Raw genomic sequence first — 18,122 nt, 5'->3', positions numbered from 1 at the left:
TTCATTTCGGATACCAGATCCGAGGCGCGTTTTGAGATTACCAGCCAAGTTTGCATTTTACAGAATAAAAGTACCTATTTTGTTAAAAGCAGTTACGGTGGTTACATTTATAAATCATCCACACATTCGCCACGCAACGCCCAGCACCTTGTGCACAAAAGCTACCTGCCAGGTCTAACGTTAATCCATCGTTAATATTTGTATGCAACGCGTCCCGGAGGGCAGTTCAGCAGAAGGGTGTGTTATATGAATTCACCGCAAGACCACACATTGCTAAGCCACGTGCTTTGTGCACGCCGCGAAGCATCAAAACATGTTCCGACTGCGAAGGATTTAAGTGTTTACTATTGGACTGCTTGCGGAGATATGGCACGTTAGTAAGAACCGTCAACCCAGCATGTCAGCCTGGATTTTCATAGCACAATGCATGAGAATCACAGATGGCAATGTGTCACAATGAGAAGGCACGTCGTTCTTGAGTATTACTAGTTGTACATGTATTATTTCATTTGTGCTGGCGTTTACATGTTTTGATTTTCACAGTTGCAAAACCATGTTGTGTAAACAGGATTATTTGCATTACAGGAAGTGAGCATCATCTGTGACTGCAATCTTGTTGCCGGTGGTTAATGTTATTGCATATGTGTGAGACACACCCTTTCATCTTTACATACAGAAAGCTGTTGATTCTAAGTAGTGCATGTGGTCCCCGATGGTAAAGTGCTGTTTCCGGAGTGGAAAAAATGTAATAACATGTTACAACTCAAAAGATATATAATTATCTATTTATTATCCTTCTGTCATATGTAACAGGAGTTATATCTAACCATTACCCAAAAACATAAAATATGTGAAATTAATGTTCTTTAAACCAAAGTGTGACAGTAAAATTTGGTGTGTTGCTTTACAAGTATGGCATAAAGAATTGAATGTAGCCTAGTTTATGTTCACTTGGAAAGATATTTGATATTGGCAGCTCTTCAGAAATCTTCAGGTTAAGTATTCAATTGTTTTCAATCATCTCACCAGACAGCACTTCCATGAGGAAGTTGCCCAGTTGATTGTTTTGCTATGTATGTGGAGTGCACCGCTCAGATTCCTGATGAAGGAGCGCATGTTTGGAGGAAGCTTCTAAGACTCTGGTAGGGGGAACAGGGAGGAAACAGGAAAGCGCTCCAAATCACTTCCTGATTGACCCAATGAAGTACAAAGCAGCTTGAAGAGGCTAGTTTTCTGCTTTCTTGGGTAGCGCTGGACTAACGCAAGCCAGATGAAAGCACTCGATAGAGTCTGAGCAGTCCACCACTGTTTCCATGTGTCACTTTGCCACCAGACCCCTAAAACATCTTCAGCAATAAATGTCTCTGCAGACAGCAGTGAAGAAGCAACCAGCAGGAAGTGAGCTTGTGGAGGAGGAGCCCGGCAGGGTAGGAGGCGGGGTGCAGGAGTGGGGTAGAGACAAGAGGAGATTGGGTACACTGCTTAGTCAGGTCTCAGATTGCAGAGTCCCAGAACCAAGCGACTGGCCCCTTGCTTTGCTAGGAGAACCAAGGCAGTTCAAGGGGCAGAAGTGTTCTTGCTTTCCATCGGGCCTCCTTGGCAGCTGGCCAGCAGTTTCCCCAAAAGCTCCAGCGGTTGCTGTTGAAACCACTGAGGGGGAGGGGGCATGACCTCAGTCCAAATGAGAAGGGTTGTTTCCTATGTGACAGGTAATTTCGATATCTCACAGTGGAAATGACAACATAGTTCGATCATACGTTGCCCCCCGCCCCCAAAACAACCCAAAACGTAACCGTCATTTTAATTTTTTTTTGTTCAGTTCTCATTTTATTTGCTTAGAAGCCAGACCTTGTCCCATGCAACAGTGTGTTGTGGGTCCATGTGTAGTTACACTACACCTATGTGGCTTGTGAGTTTATGCACTTATACTGATGCTTATCAAGGAAGTCTACAGCCCTATACACCACTATTCCTGTCTATTTGTTGATGATCTGAGTCATCCAGTTTTGCACTGTCCTTGCACAATGTGTACTTCCTGATTCCGGAATAATGGATTCTCCTCAGAAATATGGAGACAATAATGGCCATACTAACAGACCCCACACCCTTGCGAAGTCTGACCCCACACTTTGGTGAAGTTTGACCGCACACCTTAGCTAAGTCTGACCCCACACCCTTGCGAAGTCTGACCCCACACCTTGGCGAAGTCTGCTCAGTCCTTTAATTACAGCATAATAATACTAATCCTCTAAACTTCATGTTGATGACCTCACACTGCCAGGCAGCAAAAGAGAATGACATTGCAGATCAAGAAGTTTGTATTGCACAGTGTCTAGCGAGTTGACTTGAACGGTCATGTGGAATGACTGTATAAAATGCAATTAAGTCAAAAGGAAACTTGTTTCAACTGATATTTATGTTGTGGTCGGGTAAAGCAGGGTTCAAGGGGCAGCACCAGTGGGCCAGTAGTCTGTATTATGTGGTTTTGATTTCTGTCCCCGACTTCAAGGAGGAATGAAAATATCGTTTACTTGGTGGGGGAAGAGAATCTGTATGGTTACACTGTGGTGTATCGCTTTCTCTGTGTTGCCTTACACAATCTTACACAATCTCAAACAGGAAAATGATCTTTGTCTCTGGAATAGTTCCTCAAGATGCTAGGGAATATTTATCATTTTATGTTACATTTTTGCTTGTGAGAAGTGACTTTGAAGACTCACATATAAATTAGTACATGACCACAAATATTAATTAGTTAATGAAGTGGTTAGATTGTTAAAGAAACATTTGCTAATACCTACTTGTAATGAAGGTAGCCTTCCTACCCAGGATTCAAACCCAGGGCTGGCAAGAGGTAAACGTGAGTCATGACCACCAGACCAAAGAGCCAGCTCTCTGGAATAGCAGCCAGAGTACCCATTTAACCTTCCTAAGTGACGGTCTCACTCGCACTACTATAGCAGACTGTTCTCATATTAAAATGTGACAATAAACAGGAAGTTTATATGAAATGGAGCTAGCTGGCTAAAGTTAACCTTCAACTAGATGATGCTAATTTGCTTAATTTATGTAACAGACCCAGCTCTGTTTGAGTTGGATCACTGCTACATGAATGAACTCTTATTAAGCCACCCTTATACCCTTAGTTTGTTTAAACAATTTGCATTGGTTTTTAGGCTAAACAGAAGCACACTAGTGCTGTTGTGATACTGTGGAAGTGGAAGTGCGGGGCTGTGTTAAAGAACCTCACACCCATAACCTTCAGGATATTACAGCACAACCATGAAACCAGTCAGATTTTGTTCTGCTCAGACCCACTGCTGCCCCAGATTTTGACTTCTTGATGGCTCTTTTCAGGAGCTCTGCCTTTAAAAAAAAAAAAAAGCATCCTTACAGGGTCTAGCTGAACAGATACACGCCTGTTTGCCTAATGCCAATCCAAAGAAAATTTTGATATCAAGGCAAGGAACTTTATGAATGGAAAAGGTGTCTGGACAGAGCTTCTACTCTCTCCTTGCTTCTGTATCCATTTCAGTAGATATACACACTGCTACCAGAGAACGTTAGCTGCGCCCCCCAACAGCACCCGTCATTGGGTTTCACTGTCTCAGCTCTGTAAAGAAATGGTGTCTGAAACACGAGCCCCACTTCCTGTTTTGATCCTTTGACGGTAGTTTGGGGTAGCATGAAATCTTGGGTCTTTTTAACACTTGGCCTATCTAATTATTACACCTGGTAGAGTATAACCTTCACAGTTGGTGGTGTGGATACAGTGACAGAAAGGTTTGTGAATACCTGAAACAAAACATTAGTTGACATTGCTATTTTTAGACATCAGTCACGGTTAGTGCTGTGTAGTATGTTAGAACTTAATACTATATGACAGTATAAGATACTTAAGAGTGACAGTCAAGACTGTTTTCTTGTGGAATGAATACTTTCTGGCTCTTAGTATGTTAAGTCTATTTTTAGTGCATGTTTCATCTGATGCTATGTATTTTAACAGTAGCCTTCCAAGCAAAATGGAACCTCACTGAATTATTTGTTTGGTTATCAGTAGCACCATGACCTTGTTCCGACTACTTTACGTGTAAGTGTTTCCTGGCTATATTTGTGAATTGTGTCACTGCTTTTAGCCTCTACATGAAAATTAATCAGCCTGACAGGATGTCTTACACATTTTCCTCGCCTCAACTGTCTCGCAAATCAGCACAGTGAATGAACAATGGCAAATGAACAGCCCAGTGCTGAGCAGCTGCTGCGACTCCCTTCAGAGCTGAAGACACATTAGCCACAATTCATCGCTGCAGTCCACGAGGTCTTTAGCCAGAGAGGAGAGTGGTTATTATCAAGTAGATTAAAGAGCTCCAGGGGACGGTGCCCATGAACGAAGCTGTCGTGATGACGAATGCTGGTCCTCCCGTTGCCGCCCCCAGGCAATGGAGCAGAACAAAGCATCCATGTGTGTCGGGTGTCTGTCCCCGGTGTAATCTGCAGGATTAGTTGGGGGGGGGGTGTCAGTCACAGAGGCAGTGTTTGCGGTGGTGTTGGGCTCATCACCCGTGCTGTGTGTTGGGAACTGTTGGCCAGATGGCTTGGTGTGTTGCTTAGGCTTCCTTGTTGGCCTTTTAAGTTGTTGTCAGTCAGACAGACTTGATCACTGCTTTTCGTGGAAGACCACCCCCCGCCCCACCAACCTTTCTGGCCTGCTAACTTCGCTGTCCAGCTTTGAAACTACATCTTGGATGCAGCCTGAAATTCCTTTCTTATTGTCTCATTTCCTGCTGCAGTTCTCCCTCTCGCTTTCTTTGGTCCACACCCCTCCACCCCCCAACGCTCTCGGAGTTTTTCCACTGTCCCACGACTGTCTTGCTGGCCCCTGTGCACACTCAGGGATTTCCCAGCCCTAGCTGGGCTGGTGAGGGCTATTGTCAAAGCCATGGCCACAAACTATAAATGGTCAAGAAGGAAACATAGCGCCTCATGTAATGTCTCTTTCCTCATGTGTTTGTATTTGCATACTTAGTGTAAAGTGTTGTCCCCTTGGATGCATTGTTTGCCAGTCAAATTAGTGTGATGTTTGCAAATACGCAGTAGCCACAATATAGCACACACCAGAGACCGAACCATAACTCCACAGGAGAGGGGGGAGCACCCTAGGTGGTTTTCATTACCCAGTTATTTCTTTATTTAGCGAGAGCATGCCTCCCTCCATCCCCTTTCTCGCTCACCGCTGTCTTATTCCTCGCTAACACTGCCATCGCCTCCCCCGCATTTCTGTTTTCCATCTTGTCTGTTTTCCTCACCCCCCCCACTTCTCCCCTCATGTCTGTGTCTCCTTGCTTCTTTTCATCAAGAGCTATCCATTCCTCTCACTCTCTACACCCCCCCCCCCCCCCCGCATCTGGTTGACACGATTTTCCTTGCCGCTCACATTACCACAAAGCATATCACTTTCGCTCTCTCTCTCTCTCTCTCTCTCTCTCTCTCTGTCTCGCTCTCTATCTCTCTCTCTGTCTCGCTCTCTATCTCTCTCTCTCTCTCTCGCTTTCATTCTCTCCTTCTCTCTTACACACTCCTCAGTCTCCTTCCTCCTCTCTCTGGGGTCCTCTGACTATAATTACTTTTCACCACCTATTCAGGCACATGCGCGTGTGCTCATGTGTGTGCAGCGCACGTGCCTTGGCGTTTGCACGTGTGACCCTGCACAGCTATGGCACTAGTTTGTGTCAAGGTCCGACCTTAAACTGCATGTATGTTTACAGGTGAATTCTTGCACTGCAGTATGCATGCGTGTATGTAGTGCACTCTTGTGTTTCGCAACCACATTAACCACATGTCATTTCCTGAGTAGGGATTTCATCATGACGAACAGCCTTTTTATTCATTTTTTTTCCTCTTCTCATTTGGTGAAGGGAGGTCTGAATGAGTCAGAGCAGTCCTCAGAGGGAAGACTCAAAGTGTGCGATTGAAATAGGAACAGACAGCAGCTGCAGAGGTAGAAACGGGAGAGAGCCGCAGAGAGAGAGAGAGACAGAAAGAGAGAGCAGGAGAGAGAGAGAGAGAGAGAGAGAGAGAGAGCAGGAGCGAGAGCGAGAGAGAGACAGAAAGAGAGAGCAGGAGAGAGAGAGAGAGAGAGAAAGAGAGAGAGAGAGCGAGAGAGAAAGAGAGAGAGAGAGAGAGAGAGAGAGGTGTAAAAACTGTGATGTGAGATGTGTAAGATGTGATGTGAGAGAGATGGAGTAAAAGGGGATGAAGGGGATTAGAAATTGGTTTTATAAGGAGAGATGACAGATTTTTGGGCATGCTTACATAGACACACACACACACACACCCTTATACACACACAGACACACTCTCACCTTAAAACTCACCTTCTCAGCTAAAGATTTCCGTGTGTGTGTTTTACCATGGTGGGGAGAGAGTGGTTCCCATATGCAACTCTGTCTATTGCTGGAGCACTCACACGTGTGCACGCATAAACGCACACACACACAGACACATTATACACACACACACACAGACACACACACACACAGACACACACAGATAGCGGGTCTCATTAGACATACCCACTAAAGTTGTGAGGTGGTCTGTCAAGCAGCTGAGCGCAGAGCAGCACTGCTGATAAGGACTGCATGGCGTCGTGTAGAGAAAACAAACAATCACAAAAACACACTGTGAGAAGACACAGGCAGACACACATACACACAGACTTGATAAACCTGAAACAGGAGAAACATTCAGAGTACTCTCGCCACTTCTAGCTCTCTCACTTCCCTTTCTCTCCCTCTCTCCCTCTCTCCCTCCCTCTCTCTCTCTCTCCCTCCCTCCCCCCTCTCTCTCTGGAAAGAGGAGGGAAATAGATTCAGGGCACAGAGGGCTACACTTCCTGTTGTGGTGTTTTCCTGTGGTGTGGAGACTTGAAGCATCTGGCTTTACCAGAATAGTTTATGTGTGGGTGTGTGTGTGTGTGTGTGTATGTGTGTGTGTGGACACATATACTAGTCATCTTTATATGACCATACTCTTTGTGGGTGGATGGCTCATTGTGTGTCATTATTGGTCATTTCCAGGTCTCCCTAGTTGTTTTCTCAAGCTCACTCATGCACACATGCCTGCACACTCTCTCACACACACACACACACACACACACACACGTAATCCCACGATGCCCTGACTTCCAGGATGAGCTGCGACGTGTAATCCAGTCAAGGTCCATGTGACTCTGTGTGTGTGTTTCTGTGTGTGTGTGTGTGTGTGTGTGTGTGAGAGAGAGAGAGAGAGAGAGAGAGAGAGAGAGAGAGAGAGAGAGAAGGAACAGGAAAAGCTTTCTAGATCCCTATTGGCCTGAGGTCCCGATTCCCATGTTGCACTGGTGTGCCTTCACTGTACCCCTTGCGTTTCTATCCCCAGTACATTTCTGCACACTCTCAAGTTGTTTATATCAGCTGGCAAAGCTGAATTGAATAATGAAATAATTGCATTGCATTCCTTGCTGGCTGTGCCTTATTAATATTTCGAGGCCACATCGCATATAACTGACACATTCTTCCTCCTCTCAAGCTGCCCTTGAGTTTTGAGCTTGTCCTGCTTTTGAGACACCTGAAGACAGTAGTTCATTACGCTGGGCTCTCATAAGCAGGGGCATTAAAAACAGGTTCATTACCTGGATACTGAACTATTGCTTTGCAGAACAGAAATTGCACAAGAAGAATTTGACGGCAGCATCAGTGTGACTGTTACTATGATTTAGGCACTGTAATAAGTTGAGAACGCTATTTCATTGTGGCGTTGCATAGACACACACAAACATACCACAGTAGACTCTAACTTCCTCCCAAAGTGTTCTGTTCTGTACTGCTCAATCTCTTCGTATCCTTGTATTTGTGTGTGTCTGTGTGTATGTGTGCGTTAGACCAGAAAGACCACATTTTTCTCCTTCGCAGTATTGTCACATGTGGCTGTGGCTATTGGACCCATAAAGGAAATATCGCACACAGTATCTTTCCTTTACCACACACAGACACACACCCCTTCAGGCAAGGAATATAACGAATATTGAAATCTGTCCTACTGTTTTATTCTGTGTGCATGTGCATGTGCATGTGTGTGTGTGAGAGAGAGAGAGTGAGAGAGTGAGAGAGAGTGAGAGAGAGAGAGAGAGAGAGTGAGAGTGAGAGACAGAGAGTGAGTGAGAGTGAGAGAGAGAGTGAGAGAGAGAGAGTGAGAGAGAGAGTGAGAGAGAGAGAGAGTGAGAGAGAGAGAGCGAGAGAGAGAGTGAGAGAGATTTACAGGATGTAGTATGCCGGATGACTGGGCTACCAGTGAATGGTGGGAACATTTTCATTCTTTTAGTCAGATTTCAACATCTTATTTGGTACTGCTGCTGCTCTGTGTCTGTGTGTGTGTGTGTGTGTGTGTGTGTCTGTGTGTGTGTGTCTGTGTCTGTGTGTGTGTGTGTGTGTGTGTCTGTGTCTGTGTCTGTGTGTGTGTGTGTGTGTGTGTGTGTGTGTGTAAGATTGTGCACATGGGGCTTGTGTAAGTAAGCGTGTGCACACACGCGACCAATTATGAATCCCTTTCTTTATAAGAATGTGTGGGTGCGAGGCCCAGCGGAGAGACAGAAACATGGCTCTCGATGCACTGCTGCCGTCCACACCACATCTTGGCTTCAGGTTGACTCATGGCCGGGCCGTGGTTCACAGCACTGTCCCAGCTGAGGTTTCACTCAAAGCCTCTCCCTGTTGCCCCCTTCAGGAGAAGCCAAGAACATCGCTCCCTACCCAGGGCCGAATAAAATGAGGGACTGTTACTGCACGGTGAACCTGGACCAGGAAGAGGTCTTCAGGACCAAGATCATCGAGAAGTCTTTATGGTGAGGAGTGTGTGGGTGTGTGTTTGTTGGGGGGGCCCCAACAAACGTTGGGGGGGTGTAGAGAGCCCCCATGAGGGTAAAGTAGTGACAGTTTTGAATGTATAGTGAGGACAATGATAATGATAAATGTATATAGGGGCAATTATTACTTAAGACGGCAAGCCAAACTGTGTTCCTTGCCCTTCTAATGGGAAGCAGAGGAGTGAAAAATGGGAGATAGAGACCGAAAGAGAAAAAGGAAAGGAAAATATCAAATATCTGCATCCTAAAAGAAATCACCATACTACCACTATAAAGGAATTTCATAACACGTCCTTCATAACACGTTCTGAATTTTATGCTCCTCCCAGTGATTTGTAGATTTGTAGTGTGTGTGTGTGTGTGTGTGTGAGTGTGTGTGTGTTTACACTTGTTGACCATGATTGTTGTCCTGATAGCAGAACAATCTTGCAACGTCCGCTCTGACTGATGGCAAAAGTTTCACCACATTTCCTCTCTGCCCGTATCCTCCTACAGCCCATTCTATGGAGAAGACTTTTATTGTGAAATCCCGCGCAGCTTCCGGCACCTCTGCTTTTATATCTTCGACAGGGATGTCTTCAGGAGGGACTCCAGCATTGGTGAGCCTCCACTCGTCCCCTTAGTCCTGAGACCTGTTGTTCGTTGCCTCTGATCAGGCTGAGTTAGTGGTAGTAACAGGGACATTAGATTCTGAAGAGACCGGTAGTGAGTTGAAACTCTTCAGTGGCTGACAAGTCAGCACTTTTAGTTTGAAGTTTTGTCATCTGTGTTGCCGCCACTTTAGACGGGCCTAATGTGTGGTAATGTTACAGAGCACATTAGCTCATTGGCCTCCTCATCACTCATCTGCCTTCTGGTTGGGCAACGCACTAATTAGCGAGGGGCTCCTGTGCACTGATTGGCTTCTGCTCTGTCAGCATGTGAGTGGATTGGCCTGGCCGCTAAGGGGGCTTGGTGGTTTCCCATGTTACATGCCAAGAGAAACTTTGTGGATCGGTTGGGCTGAATCTGTGGAGCAGATGTGAGCATGGCCTGCCCAATGACTGAACAGATTGACTGTTCTTTCTGTTTGCTGTGCGTTGCTTAGACTTCACTATACCATTCCCGCCTATTTATGTGCCATAGAACTTCACAGAATGCCACTTAAGCTCTTGAAGTAAAGAGCCAGATGCCGTGAGTGGTCGCTAACCCTCAGAGACAAAGAAGAGGCCATTAATGCTTTACAGTGAAGGTGTAGCACCCACATATGCCAGTGGTGGCTCCTGGCTCCCTTTATGCGGCCCTGAGAGTGTGTGCATGTGATGCTGGGATTCAATTCGCCCTGCTGAGCATGTATCGTTCCTCTGCTTATCTGATGCTGTGCTGAGTGTGTGTGTCATCCTTCTGCTTATCGAGGGCTGCGCCGAGCATGTCTGCCGTCTCACTACTTATCTGACACCTGACCAACACCCCTTACCCCACGACGAGGACGTTGGCGCTCAAACGACCCTGGCCATCCTGCCCAAACTTATCTGACACAGGCATCACCTCCAAGCAGATTTTTATATCAGCTGCTGGGTCGCTGCATGTAATGGACAGAGATGAAACTGATCGCAGATCAGAGGTATGGTGTTCTGTATAAACAGAGTTTAAAAATGTCTAGTCATCCAGCTGTTCTTGGTTCAGAAGTTGATCTTCAGGCTCGTGAGGATGTTTTCTTTGGCGAGGAGCAGCTGCAAGATCTATGCCTGGTATATTTGGTTGTCTGAGTGTTGAGAAGTTGAGTACTATATTGTGTGTTTTTTAATACAAAAGTTGTATAAAGAATTTCATCTTGTGTGTGTGAACGCCACATTTCTGTGTTACTACATGGTTCTTGTGTAGTGGTGCTTTGGCCAGTGGAAATCAAGTGGTGAGGATGAATGAGAGAAGCAAAACAAAGAAAAACAAAACACCACAGAAGAGGGGGAGAGGAAGTCTCAAACATTTAATGTGTCAAACATTTACCACAGCTGTACTCATTAAAGATTGTGTGTGTGCGTGTGTGTGTGTGCGTGTGTTTTCATTGGGGTGCGTGGGTGTAGGAAAGGTGGTGATAACTGCAGAGTTATACAAACGTAATGTTGCATCTTGGATTTTTGCAGAGAAACAGTCAACTAGCCAATAAGAGCTCAGTGTTGACATCATTGTAAAAAATATCCAATTGCAGCTCCTCTTCAGTCATGTCAGTAGAAGTGTTGACCAATCAGACAGTTGTTACTAATGTGGATTGCCTACAGCCTTAGGCCTTTGCATAACACACAGCCTCAAGCCTTAATCTGTCACCAAATCATTGAAAGAGAGAGTTTATGAAATCATATAAAGTTATGATGTAAGGCTCCATAATTTTTTATATTTTGTCTATTGTGTCTACTAATTGCATTAGTAATTAAAAATCAGTTCTATTAAGTTATAATCTGTTGCTTTTTTAAAATGCACTCTTTATTGAAAGCACACTGTATAGAGGCAACTGAGCCTTGTGATTTGTTTCACTCAGTCTGGTGCAAAAGTGGCATTTCCTGTAATTTGGTAGCGCTCTATTTGAGTGAATAGATGAGAGTGTAAGCAGAAGTGCTCCACTGCAGTCGTGCCACTCAGTGAAACTACTCCCGTAATTGCATCCTTTCTCAATTAATAGAACAGCCCTGTCACATCAGGCTCCGCCTCTGCCCATTTCCACTCACACACACACTCCAGTACGCTGTGTTAGAGCGTGTCATCAAAGTGTGCCTGTGTTATGGCTGTGTGCAAGCTCAGGACAGAACAGGCAGATGTCGGTGTGAGCAGCATGTTTGATCTCCCTGAACACTACTCATGCTCTCTCTCTCTCTCTCTCTCTCTCTCTCTCTCTCTCTCTCTCTCTGCTTTCTTGTCTGCTGTTTCTGTGGTGTTAATGAATGTGAGGTTTATGATAATGAGTGTAATTAAGGTTCTGATACTGTCTTCGCCGTTCCTCCGGCTGGCGTTTTCACACAGAGCACAGCATTCCAGAGCAAACCCCAGTAAACCCGACCCCCGAGGCCGCTGTGTCACATCTGCACAAAGGTGTCTCTCTATTTGACACCGGCGCATTTGGCTGGACGGGTCATTTTTCATTGTAAATCCAAAATGCTAAAATTAGAAAGCTTGTGTTTGCATTGGATTGTTGCCTGAGACTGGATGTTTGTGTGGGTGTGCGCACGCACACGCGCGCGGGTGTGTGTGTGTGTGTGTGTGTGTGTGTGTGTGTGTGTGTGTGTGTGTGTGTGTGTGTGTGTGTATGTGTGTGTGTGTGTGCCTAGCTTTGAGTAAGTTTCTAACCAAGTACCCAGTAAATGCTGTTTTGGTCTTGTTTGGTTGGTTGAGCCTGTAGTATATTAAGCAGTAAAATGTAAAAATGCCAATAGTGAACATGCGCTCTTCCATAGGTCATCATTTTATGTAAGGCTGATAAAAAAACAAAAGGCAATATCTTACAATAAGCTACAAATATGAAAAGCATCTCGTGTTATTAAAGTACAAAGTAAATAGAATTATACAATTTTTTAGTTGTTCCACTTAGGCTGTATTTCAACATTTAAAACTTAAGCTCAACCCAGTGGAATGTAAATGCCAACTGCTTCAGTAATGCTGAACTTCTGGAGTGTTTTTTTTTTAGCCTACATCCAATGATTGGGTTATGGGTTTAGTGCAATGGGAAACACTGCTGCCTCTCCCATGGGGGATTTGGGTTCAATCTACCATCTGGCCAAATACACCACATCATACCAGTAAGAGTCCTTGCACAAGATGCCTAATGCTACATTTGCCAACGTCTGAAACTGTAAGTTGCTCTGAATAAGAGTGCCTGCCAAATGTGTGAATATAAAACTGACTGGCAAATCTGGGTGATGCTGTTGAATATTTGTTAGCATGTTCATGTATTTCTGCACACTTACCCTACAGTGCTGACCCAATGTCTTTGTCAATCACTTGCTGATGTAGTTCACTGGGAACCTGAAATTTTCCCACACAACTGATCTTGGACAGAACCAGGGTGGTCTTTGAACTCCCATGTGTCATTTGCATTGGCCATAGTGGGACTGACTCAGTCAGATGCCAGTGAATTTAAGATAGACTTAGCACAGCATGTTGCTGATGGCTTACAGCTTATGGTTTTGGGTGTAACTTGTGAAATTTTAAAATTTTCGCACCTCAGTTTTCGCATATTGCATGCACTGGACCGTAACTTATGTACCGTGTGTAACGTATGTACTGTGATGGAACACACATATCATTTCAGCCTTATTAGATATTGTGCAGAGGAACTGTTGCATTCAGCTGGGTAACTTTAACTGCAATGGTTTTGTGTGACAAGTCAGGTTTGCTGTGACCAAAAGGCCCACATTGTGATTGGTTGCTCTCAGGCAAGGTAGCTGTGAAGAAGGAGGACCTGACCAAGTACCACGGCAAAGACACCTGGTTCCCACTGCAGCCTGTTAGTGCAGACTCAGAGGTGCAGGTAGGTACCCATCTTATAATCCTCTTTCTCTCTCTCTCTCTCTCTCTCTCTCTCTCTCTCTCTCTCTCTCTCTCTCTCTCTCTCTCTCTCTCTTATTCTATCTCTCTTTCTTTTCTGTGTTCTCTCCTGTTCCCTTCTCTCAAATTCAAATTCTTTACTACGACAAGCTTCGCTGAAGACGTCTTTGAATTAATATTAGTGAGAATGTGTACGAAAATCTAAACTTCACAACAGCTCTGTCACCTTGCTCACGCTACCTCATAATCTGTATTCAGACAGCTAGTTTAGCCATAAAGCGGCTCTCTAATAACACAGCTGTATTCATTCGCAATTGTGAAGAAAGGAACGTGTGTGAGAGAGAGAGAGAGAGAGAGAGGGAGAGAGAGAGAGAGAGAGAGAGAGAGGGAGGAAGGGAGGAAGGGCAAAAGGCTGAAATGGAAAGGAAAGATAGAGCATTTCTCTCCCTTGTCATAGAGAACACATTGTTTTATGTGTGTGTGTGTGTGTGTGTGAGTGTGTGTGTGTGTGTGTGTGTGTGTGTGTGTGTGTGTGTGTGTGTGTGTGTGTGTGTGTGTTTGTGTGTGTGTGTGAGTGTGTGTGTGTGAGTGAGTGAGTAAGCGAGCAAGTGAGTCCCCAGCTGCCTGCCAAAGCACATTTGCATATTGATGATGTTGGCTGCTGTTTGACAGTGCAGTTCTCACAGCCTTGGGATGGTTTTCACATGCACTTACATACAATCTCACACACACACACACGCACGCACACACACACACACACACACACAAACACACACACACACACACACACACATGCAAAGACAAAAAGATGTAATTAGTGAATTCATACCCAATCAACTGAGAAAAGTGAATTCAGTGTCTCTATTTTCTTTTATTCTTCCTTGCACATCACAGATACTGTTCTTGGCCACCACAGATAGTTATTTTGTTTCTTTGTAAATAATGTTTTAAATGATAAATGATATTTGAAAATGAATCCTGTAAATTAATTCTGTCAGGAGAAGCCACTTCAGCTCCTCCAGCAGCCATTTGTTTTGGTCTTTTTACAACTGTTTTGTTCTTGTTCACTTTCTCTTACTGGGTGTGTGTTGCCATGGTAACCATGTCCGGTCCTTCACAGGGAAAGGTTCATCTGGAACTCCGCCTAAGCGAAGTCATCACAGACAGTGGAGCCGTCTGCCACAAACTGGCAACCCGGTGAGTCAGCCAATCTCACTCTCTCTGTGCTTGCCTCCCAGCCAATAGGAATTACAGAAGGGTTGTCCCTTTATCTCACTGATCTTGTAGACTGGTGTCTGGAAGCCTTTCACAATTCAGAGAAGGTCCTAGATTTGGGCACAAGGGCAAAGACAGGATTTCAGTAAGCCAGGCGTGAACATTCCGATTGTTTTGTGTTGCTGTTTTCCAGGTTCCTTGATTTACTCGTTAAGCCCCATGCACTGCGTGGCACAAATTCAGCAGAATTACTCCTGTTGTCAGGCAGGATTCAGAGAACAAAGCACAAATAGCATCAGCCGTCTCATGGCCGCTCTGCTGAGATGGCATTACTTCCTATCTAGCCGTGTGGCCGCACTCATTAGCATACGAAGGGCAAACCCTGCTCTTAAATGGAAACTCCTTGAGGTATTCAGCATATCCATCCCACACTGGACATGGCTGAGGCCAATAATGGGGCTGCTTCTGGTGTTGAAGTGGAGCTAGAAAATGGAAGATCCCAGATGGGAGCTGTTTCATCAGAGGTTGGCAGGCATGCACAAGAATTCTTTTAGGCCAATGGAAAGGTTAGCCAGCTGCATTTGTTAGCGAGAGAGAGAGGGAGGGAGGGAAAGAGAGAGGTGGGGGGGACGTAAGAGGGAGCACTTTTAAGCCTAATCTGTTTTTTCCTGTTTTCTGACTTGTTTTATTTCTATATGCCTTTGTGTTGGTTGTGTACAGCTCAGCACAAAATGGCTCCTTAATGCAAACGGCACTGCAGCAGACTCCCTGGGGAGGAGACTTTCTCGCCTCCATTTTCTCAGATTTCTTTAATTTTGTAGCTCAAATTCATTTTCTTAATTCACAGCTTGTGTTGGTAGAGACACCCTGTATGTTTATGGGTGCAGTATTTAGCAGAGATAGATTTTTTTTTACAAGACAAATCCACCCTTTTTTTGTACAATGCCTTCCGAATGAGCTATTCTGAAGAGTGTAGGCCTTAACTTTAAAGCAGATCACTTAATGCAGATAACTAAAAATGGAAACGAGATTATCTCGCAAACAGAGCAAAACACAGCCAAACAGGATTGTTCTTTTGTAAAGCGCCTCTGCAAATCAGGCTGTCAGGTCAAATTTACTCAGTCGTGTTGGATCATCTCATACAAAAGGTCATGTGGTCTCTCCATGAGAGCAAAGAGAGAAAGTGTGAGAGAGAGAGAGAGAGAGAGAGAGAGAGAGAGAGAGAGAGTGTGTGCAAAAGAAACATTGAAGAATCGCTTCAGTTCTGCTGCTGCAGATAATGGTATATTTAGCATAATTCAGCCAAACTGTCCAATAGGACTCTGCCAAGGCCTGCATGCATTAGGGACAGTTTGATTGGCGTGGATGACAGGGCCAGGGGATGGCGTGCCTGGGCTTCCTTTAAAAATGGCAGTGAGTCAGTGTGCAGGCAGTTGTGTAAATTGTTTTTAGAAAAACAAAAGGGTTTTTAGATATCCATCTGTGAACATGGTGTGAAATAAGGCAAGAAAATGTTTGCGTGTAATAGATAAATGTCTAGGGCTGATTTTACATGTAGCATATTTTTGCATCTGAAGTCTCTCAACAACTGTTGTCTCTCAAGAACAAAATCAAAGAAAACTCAATGTCAATAAATGAGAACATTATATGACTGACAAATCAGCATAACTCAGTTGGACAGAGCTGTAAATATTAGCCAACCATACGGTTGGCTTTTTTTAAACCAAAAGTCTTGAGACGTGGATACCAAAGTAGCTATATGCTGCTTTAAGCTTTATAAGGTTTGCCATATGTCTGTTTATGAGAGTATCAGAGTTGTCTTGTACATATAACAAATGTGAACGTTTCAGCCTGTGCAGGGATAGCTCTGTGCATGTGACTGTATAGCTGCTTTTGTGTTTGTGTTTCCTGTTCGTGTGTGCATCTCTCCATATCTGCTGTGAAAGCATTAACAGATCTATGGCTGGCAAGTTTGCCCACACTAGAGCATTGTGGGTAACGAGCGTAGAGACACAGTGGAGCTCGCGGCAGAGCAGATGGACCTCTCATTCATGTCATTTGTTCGGCAGGACAGTCGGCTTATTGAAAAGGCTCAGGGCACGCTGGGCCACTGTATAGAAGTCGCCAGCAACACGTTACACTATATCACACTTACCGTTTGATTTAGCATAACAACAGCACTGCATGTCCTTCAGCGAAACTGTGTGTCATGGAATATTCTTTAGACATGCACCGAAACCATTTCCTTCCCTAAACATACAGCAGTCTCCACACATTGAACCATCTTTGAGAAGCAAGGGTCACCACCCATGCTCGCAAACAGGCACCATCTTGCAGAGGTTCGCTCCACTCCTAGTCCTCCACACCAGACTCATCGGATTATTAATTATTACAAATTAACGTTATAAATTATTAGTAATTGCGTAATTATTACTGTCGGATGTCCCGTGATGGCCACCACGATCAGGTGTAGCGTGGGGAACTTTGCGGGAAGGTGGTTCTCCGGGAGGCAGGCTACTGGACAGTGCTCCAGACCCATGGGGCAGGTGCGGGGTAAAGCTGGGCTGAGCTCGGTCCACCAGGCCCATGGAGGTGATAGGGGCCTTATATAAGCAGGCGTAGAACGCAGGAAGTGCACTGGTGTTATTGACATTATAAACCCTCTCTGTCTTTGCGAATGCTAAAAGCTTCACTCTCGCCCACGTCTCACCTTCTTCTTTGTTTGCTTTGTTTACAGGACTCTGTCTGTGGAAATATTAACGCGTGCCTTTTTGTATGTTTGTGTCCAAACCTGAGTCTCTCCTGGTTAAGCACGAATAAGAGAAGTGTGTGAACAGGCGTGTGAGTCACCCAGTTCTGTGTGTGAGTGTGTATGAGCTGTCAGGCCCGACTGGCGGGATATTGCACTTTGCGTAATGTGGTGTGATGATGTCACATAGCCCTCTGCGTGGGTGAGATTTGGCTACTGTCTGAAAACAACATAAGCTCTTTCATTGCCTGGGTACTGCATCAGCAAAGACTCTCTTATTGGCTAATGGCTTATTCTCTTTCATTCAATTTTCTTGTTTTTCCATGCCAGTCTTACATGTACGGCCTTTTTCTACTTGTGTTAAGTACACAGATTTCATAAACTTAAATGATTTTGTAAGGGGTCATTGACCAAGTTACAAGGTGCAAAATCATCAAAGTCTGGACTGATGCAAGTGATGTACTGTAATACACAATACATTTTCTAGTTGTGGGTTAATGAGATCAGGCAGACCAAGCATATTCATTGACTGAGCATACATTTAGCAGTGTTGGGTACAGTTTGGTTTTGAACAGCTGATTCAGGAAAGCTACTGGCTATGGTTTTACAGTGTAAGCATAGTGCATTGTTCAAGTGTGACAGTCCAGTCTTTATTCCTACCTGTGATGGACATGCAGGCAGTATGGGGTGTGTTTCTCATAGAGGGCTTTGTTATGGAACCTGGCGAGGTGCCAGATGGCTCAG

The 18,122-nt window shown here is 44.7% G+C and overlaps 1 protein-coding gene across 2 annotated transcripts in view; it reads left to right on the top strand.

Annotated features, from left to right (window-relative positions):
- rasa3 (RAS p21 protein activator 3) overlaps nt 1–18,122 on the top strand; it is a 33,488-nt gene that overhangs the window by 1,129 nt on the left and 14,237 nt on the right. For both annotated transcript variants that reach the window (XM_027009387.2, XM_027009382.2), the window contains exons 2-5: nt 8,761–8,878; nt 9,395–9,498; nt 13,303–13,397; nt 14,535–14,611. In XM_027009387.2, the coding sequence (XP_026865188.2) occupies nt 8,761–8,878; nt 9,395–9,498; nt 13,303–13,397; nt 14,535–14,611 (394 nt within the window). The remainder of the gene's footprint in view (nt 1–8,760; nt 8,879–9,394; nt 9,499–13,302; nt 13,398–14,534; nt 14,612–18,122) is intronic.

The sequence above is a fragment of the Electrophorus electricus genome, chromosome 16 (assembly GCF_013358815.1).
Source record: "Electrophorus electricus isolate fEleEle1 chromosome 16, fEleEle1.pri, whole genome shotgun sequence".
NCBI classification, from domain to species: Eukaryota; Metazoa; Chordata; class Actinopteri; order Gymnotiformes; family Gymnotidae; genus Electrophorus; species Electrophorus electricus.
The sequence above is the reverse complement of the archived record's forward strand: the minus strand, read 5'-3'. Positions and strand labels throughout refer to the sequence as shown.